Source organism: Myodes glareolus, chromosome 1 (genome assembly GCF_982192425.1).
Source record: "Myodes glareolus chromosome 1, mMyoGla1.1, whole genome shotgun sequence".
Classification (NCBI taxonomy): Eukaryota; Metazoa; Chordata; class Mammalia; order Rodentia; family Cricetidae; genus Myodes; species Myodes glareolus.
In genome coordinates this window covers 2,491,891-2,510,946 of record NC_142026.1, presented here as the reverse complement: position 1 = coordinate 2,510,946, position 19,056 = coordinate 2,491,891, and the positions used below count along the sequence as shown (strand labels likewise).

The window sequence follows — 19,056 nt, the reverse complement described above, 5'->3', positions numbered from 1 at the left end:
GCATGGTTAGTTGTAAAAGGAACAGCAGGCTGCATTCCTGCCTGGATCCAGCTAGCTTACCCCTGAAATAATTACACGGAAACTGTATTCATTCAAACACTGCCTGGCCCATTATTTTCAGCCTCTTATTGGCTAATTCTCACATCTTGCTTTAACCCATATTTAGTAATCTGTGTAGCACCACGAGGTGGTGGCTTCCTGGGAATGTTCCTAACCTGCATCTCTCTTGGAGAGGAGAGTCATGGTGACTGCCTCATTGCCTTCTTGCCAGCATTCAGTTCTGTCTTCCCCGCCTACCTATGTTCTGACCTATCAGGCCAGGCAGCTTTCTTTATTAATTATCCAATGTAAGTAACAAATTGACAGAAGACCCTCCTCCGTCATTTTCCCTATTTTGTTTAAACAGAAAAGAAAGGCTTTCATTTTAACATAGTAAAATTACATATAGCAAAACAGTTATAAAGCAAGAATTACAGTCACACTATTTGTATCTATTTTATCTTTTATCATAATTAAGGAAAACTATAACTAATTCAACTCCATCAAAGACTCCAGAAGGATATAATATTACCTAAATAAACAAGAAATAAGCAACTTCCAAACTCTAGAAATGACAGAGACATCTCGCTGCCTGGACAGTCAGCCAAAGTTCCTCTGTACCATTGGGGCATCCATCTTTGGCCTTCAGGGCCATAGTATCCAGCAGACATTTCCATGAGGCAGGAAATTTCAAAGGCAGTTCAGTCACTATCTGCTGTGTCCTGCAGAATGTCTCTCAGACTTTTTCCTGAATCAGGAACCCCGAAAGACCATCTCACCTTCAGGCAAGTTCAGCAGTCTTTATTCCAAATGTTCTATTCAAAAGCTCTGTCTCCCACAGGAGCCAGACAGAGATTGCGATGGTGGCACAGCCCAGAAACTGGAATTTCAAAACTGCCACTTTCTAGTAGACCTGATCCCACTGCTTATTCAGGCAGGAAGAGTCAAGCCAGGGGCATGGTCTCAGCTACTTTGTTCCTGAACCCAAGTGGGCACACAAATGTCCGGGCCCAGAAATGCTCCATAGCCAAAGTTTGCACGGGCAGTGGCAGGGCCCAGGAAGCTTCGTTTTAAACTGGTGCAGCTTTTTTTCTGCCACTATTGCTGAAACAGGAAATCTCTCTATGGCACGTCCTAGCAAACAGCCAAAAGCTGTGTTAAACTCTCTTTCCCTTTTTTTAAAGCCCTCTCAGGTTTTACGTGGAGGTCATTACCATGCTGGGCGCCAATCAGTTCTTCCAGCCAGACTGGAGAAGTGGTAGCCCTTCAGGGAAATCTTGAAATGTCAGGGCTTTATTTTCTTTTTCCTCTGAATCTCTCTTAGGTCATAATATAATCATTTCTCATGGGAATTTTATAATATATCTTGACTCCCATATTTCATATATTTTCTAGGTACCTCTCCAAAAGCTCTTGGATGAAAGCGAGGAAGAAATTAGCAAGGCTTTAGCTAAAAAGATTGCTTTGGAGGCCACTTTAGAGCAAGTAAGTGTGGTGCATTTAATGCAGCCTCGCCTCAAGTGTGACTTGTGATTGCTGAGCAATGTGGTTTAAATTCTGGTTAGTCTGAGACAGGGTTTCTCTGTGTAGCTCTGACTGTAGGTGCAACTCACTCTGTAGAACAGACTGGCCTTGAACTCACAGAGATTTTCCTGCCTCTGGCTCCTGAGTGCTGGGATTTGCTGGGATCAAAGGTGAGAGCCACTACCGCCCAGTTTTATTCTTTTTGGTTTTTAAAGTAATCTGTAAGTAAAACCCACAGCTTTACATAAATAGCTATTCAAGTAATCCACACAAAGTTGTTTTCAGTGTGACATTCTTTGGCATCTGACCTTATGGGCTACAAACATGGCCCTGTGGTAAAGTACTTTCTTAGCATATGGCTGCAGCCCTGGGTTCAATTCCCTGTACCACCAAAAATCAAAACACCTACCTTTTACTAGGAAGACCTTTTCCTCTCCTCAATCAAATAGAGGTCAGGAGTCTGCCTTGTACTGGCAGTTCCAGCACTTTGTTATCAGAGGCGGGGAAGATTGCAAGTTCCAGGCCAGGCTGGGTCTCATAGTAAGACCCTATCTAAAAAACATAACAGCCAGGAAATTTTAAAATGAAAAATGGTCTATGTTTAGTAATGGTGCAAGTTAGTCTGAGTAACAAAAAATTTAAACAAAAATCAATCTTTAAAAAAAAAGTTGCTGACGGGCTGAAGAGATATCTCAATGGCTAAGATCACTGCTTACTTTTCCAGAGGTGCTGAGTTCAATTCCCATCAAGCACATGGTGGCTCACAACCATCTACAGTGGGGTTCGATGCCTTCGTCTGACGTAAAGTTGTATGTGCAGATGGAGTACTCATATACATAAACATAAGTGTTTAAATAGAAAAAGAAAGGAAGAAAAAGTTGATGAAGCCCCTGGTGGTAGTGGTGGCAGCACACGCCTTTAATCCCAGCACTCAGGAGCCAAAAGCAGGAGGACCTCTATGAGTTAGAGGACAACCTGTGCTACACAGTGAGTTCCAGGACAGCCGAGGCTACACAGAGAAACCCTGTCTCAGAAAACCAAAAGAGTTGATCATCTAAACATTTGTGCAGTAGGACATACCTATAATCCCAGATTTGGAAAGCAGGAGAATCCAGTGTTCTGAGCTACATAAACTCATGGCTCAAAAAACAAACAAACAAACAAAAAACAAAACAACAACAAAAACTATATATATATATATATATTTGGGACTGGAGAGTTTGTTCAGTGATTAAGAGCATTGGTTGCTCTTGCAGAGGACCAGAATTCAATTCCTTACACTCACACAGAAACTCAAAACCATCTGTAACTCCAGTTCTTCTGATTCTAGGAGCACGTAACACACATGCGTACATGCAGGGAAGACATTTATCTGCATAAATATATATGTACATAATAATTGACGAGAGGCTGAAGAGCTAGCTCAGTAGTTAGAGCACTTGTGCTTCCAAAGGGCCTGTGTTCATTCCCAGCACCCACCTGGTTGATCACAACCCTTAGTAACTGCTGTCCCACGGATCTGATGCCCTCTCTTGGCCTCCTTGAGCATTGTGTGCACATGATCTATATATGCTTACAAAACACCCAGACACTTAAATTATTTTAAAAAGAATTGAGCTAGACATGGTGGTGCGTACCAGCACTCCCAACACTCTGGAAGCTGAGAGGAGAATCTTGAGTTCAAGGTTAGCCTGAGCTACATAGCAAATCTAAGGTTACCCTGGTTAACCTTTCTAAGTTTTAGAAAATAGATATTAAGATGGATGACAGCATAAACAATAAAATATCAAAATGGAAATGTCAAAATAGCCAGAGAAAAGTAAAATTGATTAACTCTCAAGAAAAGGTTTCATTAACAAATTATTTTACAGATGAATGCTTTCAAATATTAAAGGTCAGATGACTTTTATAGATGAAAGTTGTCATAGAACATAAACATATAATTATTAAGAGGCTACTGTAGGCCTGTACAACAACTTATAGGCATCACAATAAAATTAAACCAATCACTGACAGACATAAAATGCAAAGCTCAATAATTGCATCGGAATGTATTTGGCAAATATGCTTTTCTTATTTAAGACAAGGCCTTGTTCAGTATAGGTGAGTCTCTAGCCCACAGTCTTCAGGCCTTACTTAGACCTCTAAATGCTGGAATTAGATGCATGCATGGCCACAACTGGCTCAGCAAATGCCTTTTGCATGACCATGTGCCTGGTACTGTAATAGATGTCTCTGTACTACTATAGAGCAACACCTGCCCCCTGGACTCCATTTCAAGTGGGACGATGGCTATAGAAACAAGTATTTTCCATTACAGGATTTCTAAGTTAGCTATGAAGTAGTAGATTTCATAATGGCATTATTTTACATGCTTTCTTCTTCTATACCCTGCCCTCTGGCCTTTGCCTTCCCCTCCCCTGTGTCCCATTCTTGCTGTTCGTCCATTGCCTACAACAACCCACTTTCTGCTTTCCCAGTACAATATTGCCTTATCACTTTCAGGGCCCCTGGACCCACTTCCTTCAGGTCTCTTTTTCCCTCTCACAGTTCTCTAGGTTCTCTAGTTTCATCCACACATGTACACCAATCCACTCACACATAGAAACTTAAATCAAGGCTCCACACATGAGAGAAAACACAGTACTTATCCGAATACAGTTTATTTCAGTTAACATTCTGAATTGCAATTCGACCCACAATTTTCCTACAGATGTCATTTTTATTAATTTTCAATATGTGTATATATGCGTGTGTGCGTGTGTGTGTGTGTGTGTGTTCCCACAGAGATAAGAGATGCCAGACCCTCCTGGGGCTGGTTTTACAGGTGGTTGTGAACAGTCTGATGTGAGTGTTGGGAATCAAATGCTGGTCCTCTGGAAGAACAAGAAGTGCTCTTAATCACTGAGGCATATATCAGATCATGTGATAGTTTTGTTTGTAGTTTTCAATGATTTTTTTATCTTTAGTTTTATGTGTGTAAGTATTTTTCCTGCATATATGTGTACATCCCTGGTGCTTGTGGAGGCCAGAAGAGGATTCCCTGAAACTGGAGTTATAGACGGTTGTGAACCACCAAGTGGGTGCTGGGAACCAAACCCAGGTCCTCTGTAAGAGCAGCCAGTGTTCTTCACTGAGCCATCTCTCCCACCACTTTCTCCTTTTTGACAAACCTACTTACTGATTTCCACAGTAGCTGCAATTTATAGTCTTACTAGCAGTGAGTAAAGGTTCCTCTTTCCCCAAATTCCTGCCAGCATTTGTTGTCACCTGTTTTCTTTTTGAAAGTCATTCTGAGCTAGTAAGTTGGCATTATAAATCATTTTGAATTCACCGTTCCCTGATGGCTTAGGATGTTGAACCCTTCATCAAATATCATTGGCCATTTCTATTTCTTCCTTTGAGGACTGTCTGCTCACTTTATTACCTCATGTATGGATTGGATTTGGTTTAATTTTGGCTGTTTTTACATAATAGACCCCTATCAGATACAGAGTTGGCAATGACTTCTCAAACCTCTAAGTTGTCTCTTCAGTTGTGAGGTTGCTTCCATTGTTAGGCAGGATTTTAATTTACTCTAATCTCATGTGTCAGTCCTTGGGTTGTGTTCTCTGCTGTCCCAGTCCATTCAGAAGTTCCTGCCTCTGCATTGGATGATTGTTGACACAGGACATAGTTGATGTGTCTTTCTTGCAGTTTCAGCATGTCCTGTCTTCACATGAAGTCTTTGATCTATTTTCAATATTTAATGTAGTGTGAGACTTGAGACCTGATTTCATTTTTCTACAGGTACATACCCAGTTTTCTCTGCACCATCTGTTAATGAGGCTCTTTCCTAATGTATGTTTTTGACATCTGTGTTCATTGAAAAAAAATGAAGTAGCTGCTAGGGCTGGAAAGATGACTCCATGTTAAGAGCAGTTGCCACTCTTGTAGAGGACACACGTTAAGTTACCAGCACCCATATGGCAGCTCAAAACCCCTTGTAGCTGTAATTCCAAGGTATCTGATGTCCTCTTCTGGACTCCATCGGCACCTGGTATGCACATAGTATACATACAAACGTATACGCTAAACACTCTTATACATAAAATAGAATCTTTAAAAAATTAGTACTTCTTTAAAGACAAAGATTGGAGAGTTGCTCATCAGTTAAGAGTACTTGTTGCTCTCAAAAAGAGCCTAGGTTTGATTCCCAACATCCACATGGCAGCTTACAACCATCTGTTGACACCAGTCTCAAAGAATCTGACTCCCTCTAACCTCCTTGGGACCAGGCATACCCATGCTAACAAAGCACTCACATACACAATAAATAAATATGCATGAAAGCAAATATATAAGTTTTATAATGTTAAGTGTTTTGATGTCTGTCAAGCTGAACACCATGAAGACAGAGAGCAGGAGAAATGTGAGAAAGCTGAAGGAAGAGGTGCAAAAGCTGAATGACCTTTACCAACAAACAGTTAAGGTAGGAGCTTGACCATTAAGATGAGCTTGTGTTCATCTGACTTGAGTCTGAAATCTTAGCTGGATGTGGCAGCATACAAAAGCTGAGAGGAGGCCACGAAACTCAGCCAAAAGAGCCAGGTGTGGTGTCATCATACCTATAGTCCCAATATTTAGAAGACCCCGGTGGGAGGATTGGCACAGATTTGAGACCCACCTGGGCATAAGTAATTGTCCATTAAGAATCACTGCAAAGGGCTGGAGAGATGGCTCAAAGGTTAAGAGCTCTGGCTGCTTTAAGAGTGGTCCTGAGTTCCATTGTGGTCCCTGCATCCACATAGTGGCTCACAACCATCTATAATGAGATCTCGTGCCTTCTACTGTGATGCAGAGAGAACAGTAAGTACATAATAAATAAATCAGTCTTGAAAAAAATCATTGCAAACTTACTTTCCCAACTAAATTTCAGTTTATTCATAAGAGCTCCAGATGGTAGGTAAGGTATAAGACTGACTGTCACTGGTCTATCTAACCCTGAATTTTCCCAGACAGGTATTGAGACCCCATTCATGGGCCATCATACAATTAAGTTTTGCAACAGTACCATTATTAGTTATACCAGGAAAGTATCACAAACAGAAACTTTTGTAGTGCTCTATATTATATACAGGATGCTTTTTGAGCAAGGTAGAATTTTTGGAAATTGTAACACAAAATCTGATCTGCACATGACATGTGAAATATGTACCTATTATTTTTACTTTTATCATATTCTTTGCATGAAAGGTTAAGATTATTCTTGAAAGCACTCAAGTGAAAGACTTTATAAGTCCGTACTTCAGCATCACAAACCTAGGAATCTGAGAATGATTGGAACTAATTTTGCTAAACATAGTCAATATGTGTGTGAAATTTTAATCAAAGTACCAGGTTTCCTTATATTAGACTTTAGTCCTGGAGAATTTTCTGTATTCTGTCAATCATGTATTTTAATAAAATGCTGATTGGCCAGGCAGGAAGTATAGGTGGGTCAACCACACGGGAAGTAGAGGCAGGGCAATGAGAATAGGAGAAGGCTAGGGAGGAGGAAGTTCCCTCCACCCTTCCTGCCCAGACCACCAAAGAGGCAACATGTAACCGGCCCAGCTGAGAAAGGTACTGAGTCTTGTGGCTAACGTAGATAAGGATAATGGGGTAACAAAAGTTATAAGAGCTAATAAGTAGCCTGACATAATGGACCAATCAGTTTTATAATCTTTTGGTGTCCTGTGTGTGATTTTCTTTGTGACTTGCTGGCTGTGGGGTACTGGGCGGGACAGATACCCGAACAAGCCGGCCCTCATGCTACAAGACTTGAAACATTGTTAAATAGAGTGCTACACAGAATCCTCCTGAAAGGTGCACGTTTGTGTTTATCATATGGAGTCCCCACTTGAACAGTTAAAGAAGGCAGTCGAGAACTTGGAAATATAAATGATGCAACGTTCTGTTTTTTGTTTTTATGCTTAACATACTTTACTTAAATCTGCCTTTAACAGATGGAATATGAATGAAAAAAATGATTTCTCTCCTATAGGAGGCTAAGGAACAAGATGAGAAGTGTGCCAGGGAGCTTGAATCCCTGGAGAAACACAAACACCTACTGGAGAGTGGTGTGAACGAGGGCCTCAGCGAAGCCATGGATGAGCTAGAAGCTGCCCAGCTGGAGTAAGTTCACCTCGCCAAGATCTGATTTTTTCATATTTTGTAAAGCTGCTTCCTGTTTTCTTATCTTTAATTCCTATTATGAAACTATTTGGGGTGCAAAGAATGACATTTTAAGGGTTTAAGCCAAAAAACAAGATCCCTTATGACACTATTAGAGTAATTGCCCAACTAGATTATTAAATAGCTTCTAATGCCTGGGAATGAATCCATTTTATATTTGTTTGATTGGTTGGTTGGTATGGTTTTTTTTTTTGTTATTTTTCTGCTTGTTTTTCTTTTTCGGCTTTTTTGTTTTTATGGGTTTTTTTGTTCTTTTTGGGTTTTGGTTTTTCGAGACAGGGTTTCTTTGTATAGCTTGGAGACTGTCCTGGTCTGTACACCAGGCTGTCCTTGACTCACAGAGATATGCTTGCCTCGGCCTCTCAAGTTCTGGTATTAAAGATGTGAGCCACCACCAAGCAACCATTGTTTTGTTTTTGAGATAGGGTATTTTTTTATATCTAGCCCCTGCTATTCTGGAACACATTGTGTAGTTCAGACTGCCTGACTTTGCTGGGACTAAAGGCATGCTCCACCACAACGGCTGTAGACATCTTAAATATTTCAGACATGCATAAGTAATGCAATAAATATGGAACTCTTCAATTAAGAAGACCTACAAGGCCAGGCAGGCACTGTAGCCTAGCACTTGGGTGAAGAGGTGGAAGGTTTGTCTGAAATGGAACGGAGGGTCATAGCATCAGGTTAGATGACCACACATCGAGTGAACGGAAGCAGCAATGTGTGCTTACATAAGGGCATTTGGATGGATTCTGCCAGGCATGGTTTTCTTGGGAGTGGGGATGGACAGGGTTTCTGTGTAACTTTGAAGCCTGTCCTGGAACTCCACTCTATAGGCCAGCCTCATACTCACAGATATGCACCCATCTTTGCTTCCTGAGAGCTGGGATTAAAGGTGTGTGCCACCACTTATGGCATGGCATGGTATTCTATATTCACCAAATATTTTTCAGGGAAAAAAATAACATATATAAATGCAAAATTTGCATTTTCCTCAGGTTACTGCACTGTACTAATTTATTCATTTATTTTCTAGATATTAAGTGTTCTTTATTTTAATTCTGTAGATACCAACTGGTTCTACAAAGCACAACTGAAGAAAGGAGAAAAGTGAAAAGTGACTTACAGCATTTTTTAGAAATGGTTGCTACACATGTAGGGTCTTTGGAAGTAAGTATGACGCTCTTGCTGAATTCTAGCTGCTTTGTTTCTATAGGAATTGAATAACAAATTTTCCTTTTTTTCTTTATTTATTTGAAAAAAGCCCCTATCTTTTAACTTTTTACATACCAATCCCAGTTCCCACTGCCTCTTCTCCTCCTGCTCCCTCCAACACCCTCCCACCCCATCCCCCATTCACTCCTCAGAGAATGCAAGGCTTAACATGGGAAGTTAACAAAGTCTAACACATTGCTTTGAGGCAGGACCACTGCTCTTCCCATCACCTAGGCTGAGGAAAGTATCCCTAAAGATAATGGGTTCCAAAAAGTCAGTCCAAGCAGTAGAGATGAATTTTGCTCTCACTGCCAGTCGCCCCACAGTCTGTCCCAGCCATACAACTGCCACCCACATTCAGTGGGCCAGCTCCCTATGTTGTTAGACTGGTGTCTCTAATCTTAAGATCAGGGCATATTTCTTTGTCTGGCTCTGATTCCAGGGGCAGTTTGTGTTTCTTTGACACAGTTTCAGAGTCAGAGTCTTTAGTCTTGGATTCAGGTATAAAGATGATTCTTTCCCTGGTCCAAGTCTCTAATCCAAGGTGGTGTGTTTCCCACACTGGCTCTGGGTTCAGAGTGAGCGTGCTCAGTGATTGGTTGGTTTCCTATTCCAGTTTTACCTTTTACCCTACATTCCCCTTTTTATTTGTTAATAAATAACAGGGGGGTTCGAAAGGGGATTTTTTTTCATGAGACTACTTCCTGCTGAATTGGGGAATTGAAGTTCTTGGGACAATCATGATCTTCATCCCCAGGATATAACTGGATTCACAGGCCTCTGGTTTTGTACCAGCTATAAGCTGGTAATCCTGCAATAGTAACTTGTTCAAAGTCTGGTTAGAAATCCTTTGCATTTGTTGTTGAAGAAATTTAGACAAGAGGTTTATGAGACAGGGCGTAATTAGTAGAACAAAGAGAAATAAGGAAAGAGAGGTTAAGGAGGGTAGCATCCAGTTCCATATCTGACCATTAGTGATCCACTGGCTAGGTTTGGAAGGTCCATTTGGAACTGTTGGGTCTTATCCTTCACTACACCAGACTGATTGATGTAGAAATAACATTCTTCTCCAAGAAAGAGACAAAGAACAACTCTCTCTGCTGTGATGAGTGAATCCACTCCTCTCTGATTTTATAGTACTAAGGAGGCTAGTGAGTCCATTCGTCCATGAAGACTAAGGATAGTCTGGGCTCCCTGTAGGAAATTCAGATGGATTCTGAGGAAATCGATGGTAAACAGCTAGGGAAGCAGTCATTCCTGCTGTTCCAGTGGCTGCAGTGCAGTTATGCCCAGGGCTGCTAGAAAGGGTATCACTTGGATGGCTCATTTGCCATGCCAATCCATGCAGCTATGAACTTGGCGATGGGACTTGACAAGGGTTCTTCATCAGGAACCACCTCTAATTCAGTGATCTAATTCAGGGAAGGGGAACACTATGGCACAAGTCCCAGACCACATAGCTGGTAAGCAGGGTATCACAGAGAATAGAGGCATTATGAAGGTTTGGACATAGGGGCTAGATGGTAATACAAGGGTAATGGTATTATTGCAGGTTTCAGAATCCTAGATGGCCACAAAGTGTGTTCCTGTGGAATTAAAGCATTTTGTACTGCCAAAGAAAGAAGTATGGGAAACATAAGGGGTGGTAGTGAGTGACATTTGGCTTGGAGGAATTAACAAGTCATAAGGTGAGAGAATCTAATAGGACAACGGGTGAGGCCACAAAGGGTGGGTGAGAGCTTGACCCTGGAGGGAAACACAACCAGCATTCTCCAAAGAGGTCACACTGAGTGTTATTCAGCAGCTGATACGCAGTAGTCAGGGTTTGAAACGAGATGGTGTGACAGGGAGCTGGGGTCCAATAAAGGTGATTATTAAGGATGTAAGAACCTTTGAGGTGCTTTGGACCACTTCTTCTATTGTGTCTACAGCTAGGAGTTGAGAGAGTGGAGTGTGTATACTCTGTATTTTAAGCGTTCCTGATGGGTGGCTGCATTAAATTCTATCAAAGAGATTCCCAATGACTCTCATTTCCCATCTGGGGTGCCATGGATTCTTAATCAAGATACAAAAGCTTCCCCATTCTTCATAAACAGCAGAGTGCTTTCGTAAATGTGCATCATGTGTTTAACAGGACCAATGAGGACAGTCTCCAAAGGTTTCTTGCCAGCCGTTGAAAGTAACCTTTAGTCTGATCGTAGAGGAAGCAAGCACAGGGGACATATGTTCTATCAATTGACTTTGGTGTTACAGGAATGAGTATTACTTTTTGATAGCCTGCTGGTGCATAGTCTTCAGATCGTACCACCTGAGTGATCTAGCTGAATTGCTGAATATATTTGCTGAACCTCAAATCGCCACACGTCGAGATAAGGAATGTCTGAGGAGATAGAATGAGAAGAGGTGGGGCATAAGCCAATAGGGTTGGGCTTGAGTCTTGCCAGATGTGGATGTGTGAGGCCTCATTTTTCTAAGACCGGAGGGAGGCTGTTCAGTTTTGGTATCTTCTAAAGCTTAAGAGGGTAAAGTCTTGCTGGGTGATCAAAAGATTGTTTTGAGATGATGGTATAAAAAGATTGAGATGGGAGAGATTAATCCAGTGAGGGAAATCCTTAAGCTTAGCAGCAGTTGGAGTAGTAAGGATTACCCTGAAGAGGCCTGTCCATTTTGGAGCAAGAGGATGGGAATTTTGTCCTGGAGGAGAGAGGTGTTAATTGGAGAGGGAAGGGGATCTGGGAGAGGTTGAGGCAAATGATGATTGGTGAAATTCCAAATAAGAGTATGAAGACAGTGGAGCAAAGGGGAAAGGGGTGATCGGGAAGGGGAGGTGGCTTGGATGTAAGACCAGGAGGCATAATCGGCCCTGCATACAAGAGTTCAAAAGGGGAGGTAAAGAGGAGTTTCTTTGGGAGGACTCTTAATTGCAGGAGAGCTAATCGAAGGAGTTTCATCCATTCAGTATGGAGCTCTTGAGAGAGTCTGATAAGGATATTTTTGAGGAAATGTTCGGATTGTTGAACTTTTCCTGAAGACTGGGGGTGGTAGGGGATGTGAAAACAACAAGGGCTGTTAAGGGCCTTGGCTTTGAGGCCTGTGAAGTAAATTCAGGGTCGTTATATGAATGAAGGGATGTGGGGACTCCAAAATGGGGAATAATTCCCTGAAAAGGAGACTAGAAACTGGCTGTGATCCTTTATTATGCTAGGGAGGGCTTCGACCCATCCTGAGAGTGTGTCTACTGGGACCAGTAGGTATCTGAAATGTCTAACTGTAGGCATGTGTGTGCAATCGAGCTGCCAGTCTGATCCAGGGAGGAATCCCTTGCCTGGTGATTGGGCAAAAGGGGGACTCCGATGCCCAGAGTTGTGATTAGAGGTTTGGCAAATTTTACATGAAGCTGTGATAGTCTTTCGAAAGGACAAATCCTCAGAGGTGAGCTGTAAATAAGTTTTGATAGTGAGGCAAAGCCTGGCTATTGGCATGAAAGACCTGGTGGAAACAGAACAAGACCTGTTGAGTACCTGGGGATGATAATGAAGAGACTGGTTGTAAGAGGAGTGTCTTGTAGTGTGTGAGAAGGATCCAGATTTCCAAGAGCTGCAGCTCTAGCTGCCTCATCAGCTCAGTTAGGTCCCATGAAAGTAATGGAATTGTTTAATGTGATCAACAGTGGAAAATTCCTACAGCTGTGGAAGATGGGAGGCCTCTAATAGGGCTATAATTTGGTCTGAATTAGTCATGGTCCTCCTTTTGTTGTTAAAAGCCCCATTCTCTCCAGATAGCTGCATGTGACAAGAGAATATAAAAGCATACTTGGGGTCTGTATATAGATTTAGGAATTGTCCCTTTGGAAATTGACAGGCACGGGTTAGAGCTATTAATTCAGCCTGCTGATCTGTGTTGTGGTCTGGAAGGGCCCACGCTTCAACTGCTCTGGTTGAAACAATAACATATCCTGCTTTATGAACTCCTTCATGTAGGAGGAAGCTGCCATCGGTATACCATGTATAGACTGGGTGTATATGTATGGGATAAGGTAGTAACTCTTCTAGGGACTCACTGTACGATTGTAATAGGGAGTATTTCAGGATTGGTTGGAGGAGAAGTTTTGAAATGTTAAAAGGTAGACATGGTTAAAAAGTTAGTATTGTATCTTGTACGATTGCTACCTGAAGGGAGAGAACTTGGGAGGGAGGTAGTGTTTTGAAGTCCCTTATATGTTAGAAGATGTGACAGGTGGTGAGGAGAAAAAGCAGTAATTGGTGACCCAAAGGTTAACTTCTTTGATTCGCATATAAGCAGTTCAGCTGCAGCCAGAGCTTGCAACCACGTACCCAGCCTTGCATAGTCTGGTCTAGTTTTTTTTGACAAGTATGCAACAGGTGCAAAGGAAGGATCCAGATGGTGACCCAAGACCCCTTTTCAGTAACAGAGAGAGAGAAAGGGCAAGTTAAATCTGGAAGGTTTAGGGATGGAGCCTGGAGAAGAGCAGGTTGAAGCTTATGAAATGATTTGGTAGTGGGCTAGAAGAGGTTCATGTGAGGGGCCGAAGGCTGCTTTATATAGGGGCTGGGCAAGAAGAGAGAAAGAAGGAATCCAGGAGTGAAGGAAGTCTGCCATACCTAGGAAAGGTAGGATTTCATCCTTTGTGTTAGGGCCTGTGAGTGACTAGATTAATGGCCTTATGAGTTGGAGTGATGGCTAATCCCAGATGAGTAAGCAGAGGAGTAGCTCACTGGATCTTAGAGAGGCTGGACAGAAAGTTCAATAGGGCCAAGGCATCTGCCTGGCTAATGCGCAGGGATGGAATACAAAGGAGAAGATATCTGCGTACTGTATGAGTTTAGATTTAGGGAGTGACAGAGAGTGAGTCAGAGGCTAGAGCTCAGCCGAATATATGTGGGCTCTCCTGGAATCCCTGGGGTAGGACGGTTCAAGTGAACTGGGTAGAGACACGGGTGTCTGGGTCAGTCCAAGTAAAGGCAATGATATTTTGTGACTGGTGGTCTAGAGGAACAGAAAAGAAGACATCTTTGAGGTCAAGGACAGAGAATTGGGAGGTTTTTGAAGGGATAGTGGAGAGGAGAGTGTAAGGATTTGGGTAGTACAGGATGAAGGGGAACGACTGCTGACTTAAAAGTCAGAGGTCCTGAACCAAGTGATAAGCTCCACTGATTTTTTTGACTTAAGAGATCAGAGATAAGATGATTAAGTCCCCTGAGGCTTTGGAGAGAGAATGGATTTTGGGCCCCCGTAATATATTTGATTGGCCTTTGTAGTTGGGTGGTGTCATGGGTGATGTTTGACTTTAGAGGGATTCTGGGTGTCCCATGCCTGGGGATCTACTTGTGATTTGTGGCTATTGTGAAGGGTGTTGATTCTCTGATTTCTTCCCCTGCCCTTTTATCATCTGTGTACAGGAGGGTTATTGAATTTTTTTTGAGTTAATCTTGTATCCTACTCCATTGCTGAAAGTGTTTATGAATTGTAGAAGTTCCTTGGTAGAATTCCTGGGATCGCTTATATAAACTATCATGTCATCAGCAAACAGTGAGAATTTGACTTCTTTTCCATTTTGTATCTTCTTGATCTTCTTTTGGTGTCTCTTTGCTCTAGCTACGACCTCAAGAACTATATTGAATAGATATGGAGAGAGTAGACAACCTTGTCTTGTTCCTGACTTCAGTGGAATCACTAGGAGTTTCCCTACATTTAGTTTGATGTTGGCTGTTGGCTTGCAGTATATTGCCTTAATTATGCTTAGGTATGTTCCTTGTATGCCTGCTCTCTCCAAGACCTTTGTCATGAGGTGAGATTGTATTTTTTCAAAAGCTTTTTCAGCATCTAATGAGATGATCATGTGGTTTTTATTTTCAGCTAGTTTATATGGTGGATTACGTTGACAGATTTTCATATGTGTATGTATGAATCATCCCTGCATCTGTGGGATGATGCTGACTTGATCATGGTGGACGATGGTTCTGATGTGTTCTTGGAATTTGATTTGCCAGTCATTTATTTAGTATTTTTGCATCAATGTTCAAGAGTGAGATTGGTCTGTAATTCTCTTTCTTAGTAATGTCTTTCTGTGTTTTGGGTATCAGGTAATTTGTAACCTCATAAAAGAGTTTGGCAATGTTCCTTTTGTTTCTATTGTGTGGAATAATTTGAGACATATTGGTAGTAGTTCTTCTTTGAAAGTCTTGTAGAATTCTGTGTTGTAATCATCTGGTCCTGGGCTTTTATCAGTTGGGAGACTTTTGATGACAGTTTCTAATTCTTTAGCAGTTATGGGTCTGTTTAATTTGCTTATCTTGTCTTGATTTAATTTTGGTAAGTGATATTTATTCAGAAAATTGTCCATTTCCTTAAAGTTTTCCAATATTGTGGAGTGCAGGTTTTTGAAATATGACCTGATAATTCTCTGTATTTCCTCCGTGTCTGTTATTAAGTCCCCCTTTTCATTTCTGATTTTGTTAATTTGTATATTCTCTCTCTGCCTTTTGTTTAGTTTGGATAAAGGTTTGTCTATTTTGTTGATTTTCTCGAAGAACCAGCTCTTTGTCTCATTGATTCTTTGTATGGTTTTTCTTGTTTCAATTTTATGAGTTTAACTCAAACTTTCATTATTTTCTGAAGTCTAGTTCTCTTAGGTGAGTTTGCTTCTTTTTGTTCTAAAGTTTTCAAATGTTCTGTTAATTCATTAGTGTCAGATTTTTCCAGCTTCTTTAGGTGAGTGTTTAGTGGTATGAACTTGCATCTTAACACTGCTTTCATTGTGTCTTATAAATTTGGGTATGTTGAGTGGTCATTTTCATTGAATTTTAGGAAGTCTTTCATTTCTTCCTTTATTTTTTCCTTGACCCATTTATGATTCAGGTGAGCATTGTTTAATTTCCATGTGTTTGTGGGTTTTCTGAAATTAGTGTTGCTATTGACTTCTAGTTTTATGCCATGGTGATCTGATAAGGTACATTGGGTTATTCTAATTCCTTTGTATTTGCGGAGGTTTGTTTTTTTACCCAGTATGTGGTCAATTTTTGAGAAGGTTCCATGAGGTGCTGAGAAGAAGGTATAATCTTTAATCTTTGGATGGAAAGTTCTATAGATGTCTGTTATGTCCATTTGAGTCATAACATCTGTTAGTTCTATAATTTCTCTGTTCATTTTTTGTCAGATTGACCTGTCCAGTGGTGAGAGGGGAATGTTGAAGTATCACACTATTAGCATGCGGGGTCTAATGTATGCTTTAAGCTTTAGAAGTGTTTCTTTGATGTATGAGGGTGCCTTTGTATTTGGGGCATATATGTTCAGTATTGAGATTTCCTCTTGATGGAGTTTTCCTGTGACTAATATGAAATGACCTTCTTTGTTTATTTTGTTTGATTTTAGCATGAAGTCTATTTTGTTAGATATTAGGATAGCTACACCCATTTCTCTCTTAGGTTCATTTGCTAGGTATATTTTTTTCCCAACCATTTACTCTGAGAGAATGTCTGTCTTTGAAGTTGAGATGTGTTTCTTGTATGCATAAGAAGGATCAATTCTGTTTCCATATCCAATCTGTTACCCTGTGCCTTTTTATACGTGAGTTCATTTACATTAAGGACTATTGATAACCAGAGATTGCTATCTCCTGTTAATTTAGATGTCATCGTTGATGATGTTAACTTGTGCATTTTTTTTCTTATTTGGGATATCCCTATTATTCTTAGATTTGATCTTTTCATGGTGTCCAGATTTTCTGGATATTTTGTGTTAAGAATTTGTTGGATTTAACATTTTATTTTTCCCCTATTATATCTTCAATGCCTGAGAGTTTCTCTCCCATTTCTTGCATTCTGTTGGTTATGCTAACATCTGTAGCTTCTGTTCATTTACCCAGATGTTCCATTTCCAGAATTTGTTTCCATTTCCAGAATTTTCCATGGTTTGTATTTTCTTTATTGTATCTATTTCATTTTTCATGTCTTGAACTGTTTGCTTCACCTTCTTAATTTTTTTTTGAAAGCAATTTTATTAAATTATAAAAGTTTCCATTTCCGCCCCTCCTCCCAACACCCTCCCACTACCCCCACTCCCTCTCCTCTGCCCTCTCCATCCCTAAGAGCAGTCAGGGTTTCCTGCCCTGTGGGAAGTTCAAGTTCCTCCCCCCCTCCCTCCAGGTCCAGGAAGGTGAGTGTCCAGACAGACTGGATCCGCAAAATCCAGTATATGCAGGGGAAACAAGTCCCAGTGTCATTGTTAATGGCTCTTCAGAAAGACTCCAGGCCAGCCACATTAAGAGAATCCGGCCACATTCAGAGAATCTGGTTGGATCGCGCCCTCATTCAGTCCCAGTCCAACTGGCCTTGGTAAACTCTCATTAGATCCGTCCCCTTGTATCAGTGGGTGATCGCATCCCTCACAGTCCTTATTTCCTTTTTCATTTTCTTCATCCTTCTGCTCCTCATTTGGACCTTGGGGGGCTCAGTCCGGTGCTCCAATGTGGGTCTTTGTCTGTATCGCCATCCATCGTCGGCCTTCTTTGCTCACGTTCTCTTTCCTTCTGCTTCTCGTTTGGACCTAGGGAGTTAAGTCCAGTGTTCCGATGTGAGTCTCTGTCTCTATCTCCATCCATTGCCAGATGAAGGTTCTATGGTGATAAGCAAAATATTCATCAGTATGGTTATGGGCCTAGGGAGGGGCTGTATGGAAGTTAGGCACTATGTTCGTGCCTTTAATCCCAGCATTTAGGAAGCTGAGGCAATACGATTGCTATTAGTTGATACCTGGCCTTTGTCTCAGATTCCAAAAGTAAGCTGGGCAGTAGTAGTCGACGTCTTTAATCTCACACTCAGGAGGAAAGGTACACACCTTCAATCCCAGGACTCAGGAGGAAGACAGGTGGAATCTCTGAGTTCCAGCATAGCCAAGGGTACACAGAAAGAACCCCTTTCTCAAAAATCAAAAAAGGGCCCAAAGTAGATGTATGAGCACAGAAACCAAATTGGCATGTGAGAAGGGAGCACTGTAGAAGACCGAAGGTAACAAACTACTGTCTGATGGTGTTAGATCCTACCTTCCATAGAACTCAGGTCCAGATGGACTATGAACCTAATGTGGGGCTAGATTATAAGATTACCTTTACAACTCACGGGCTTATAAAATGCTATTAAATAAGATACAAAAAGGAAGTTTTGTGAGACAGGGTTTTTCTGTGTAACTTTGACTATCCTGGAACTCTCTCTGTAGACCAGCCTGGCCTCAAACTAGAGACCCTCTTTCCTCGGCCTCCAGAGCACCAAGATCAAAGGCATGCACAACCACATAACCACTACCCGGACTAAAAAAAAAAATCTTTTCTTTTTTTTTGTGTGTGGGTCTTCAAGACAGGGTGTCTCTGTAGCTTTGGAGCCTGTCCTGAAACTAGCTCTTATAAGACCAGGCTGGCCTCAAACTCTGGTCTCTGTGTCCTGAGTGCTAGGATTAGAGGTGTGTGCCACCACTGCCCGGTTTAAAATTAAGGACTTCTTAACCATCATACAAATACATTCTGTAATTCCAATACTCGGAATGTCAAGAACCTTATCCTAAAACTAGATCTAGTGAACGGCACATGATTATAATCCTAGTACCACATAGGCCCAGGCAGAAGGATTACAGGTTTGACACTAGCCCGAATTACAGAGGGAGACACTGTCACTAAAAAAAAAAATAAGATCAGCCGAGCAATGGTGGTGCATGCCATTAATCCCAGCACTCAGGAAGCAGAGGCAGGTGGATCTCGGGTGAAAAAAGATTATGACTACAATCTAGCAATGTATGAATAGAACTATAGCTATATGCATCAGTATGAGTGACCTGTAGCACACCAAGCGAGACCTGGGCATGATGGTTTTACGTATGTGTAATCCTAACCCTCTAGAACTGGAAGCAGGAAGATTGGAGACTGAGGCAGCAAGATTACCATGATTCCAGGCCACTCTGAGTTAGAGTGATGACTTATCTTCAAATAACAAAAACAAAAACTGCAAGCAAAATTTCATACATTACATGTAATGTAATAAAATTTAAAACCAA

At 41.3% G+C, this 19,056-nt stretch overlaps 1 protein-coding gene across 1 annotated transcript in view; it reads left to right on the top strand.

The window, feature by feature from the left end:
* Positions 1–19,056, top strand: part of LOC125399968 (kinetochore protein NDC80 homolog) — a 43,842-nt gene that overhangs the window by 23,790 nt on the left and 996 nt on the right. Inside the window, 4 exon segments of the mRNA XM_087903319.1 lie at positions 1,435–1,524; positions 5,942–6,034; positions 7,589–7,719; positions 8,847–8,949. Of these exon segments, the coding sequence (XP_087759445.1) occupies positions 1,435–1,524; positions 5,942–6,034; positions 7,589–7,719; positions 8,847–8,949 (417 nt within the window).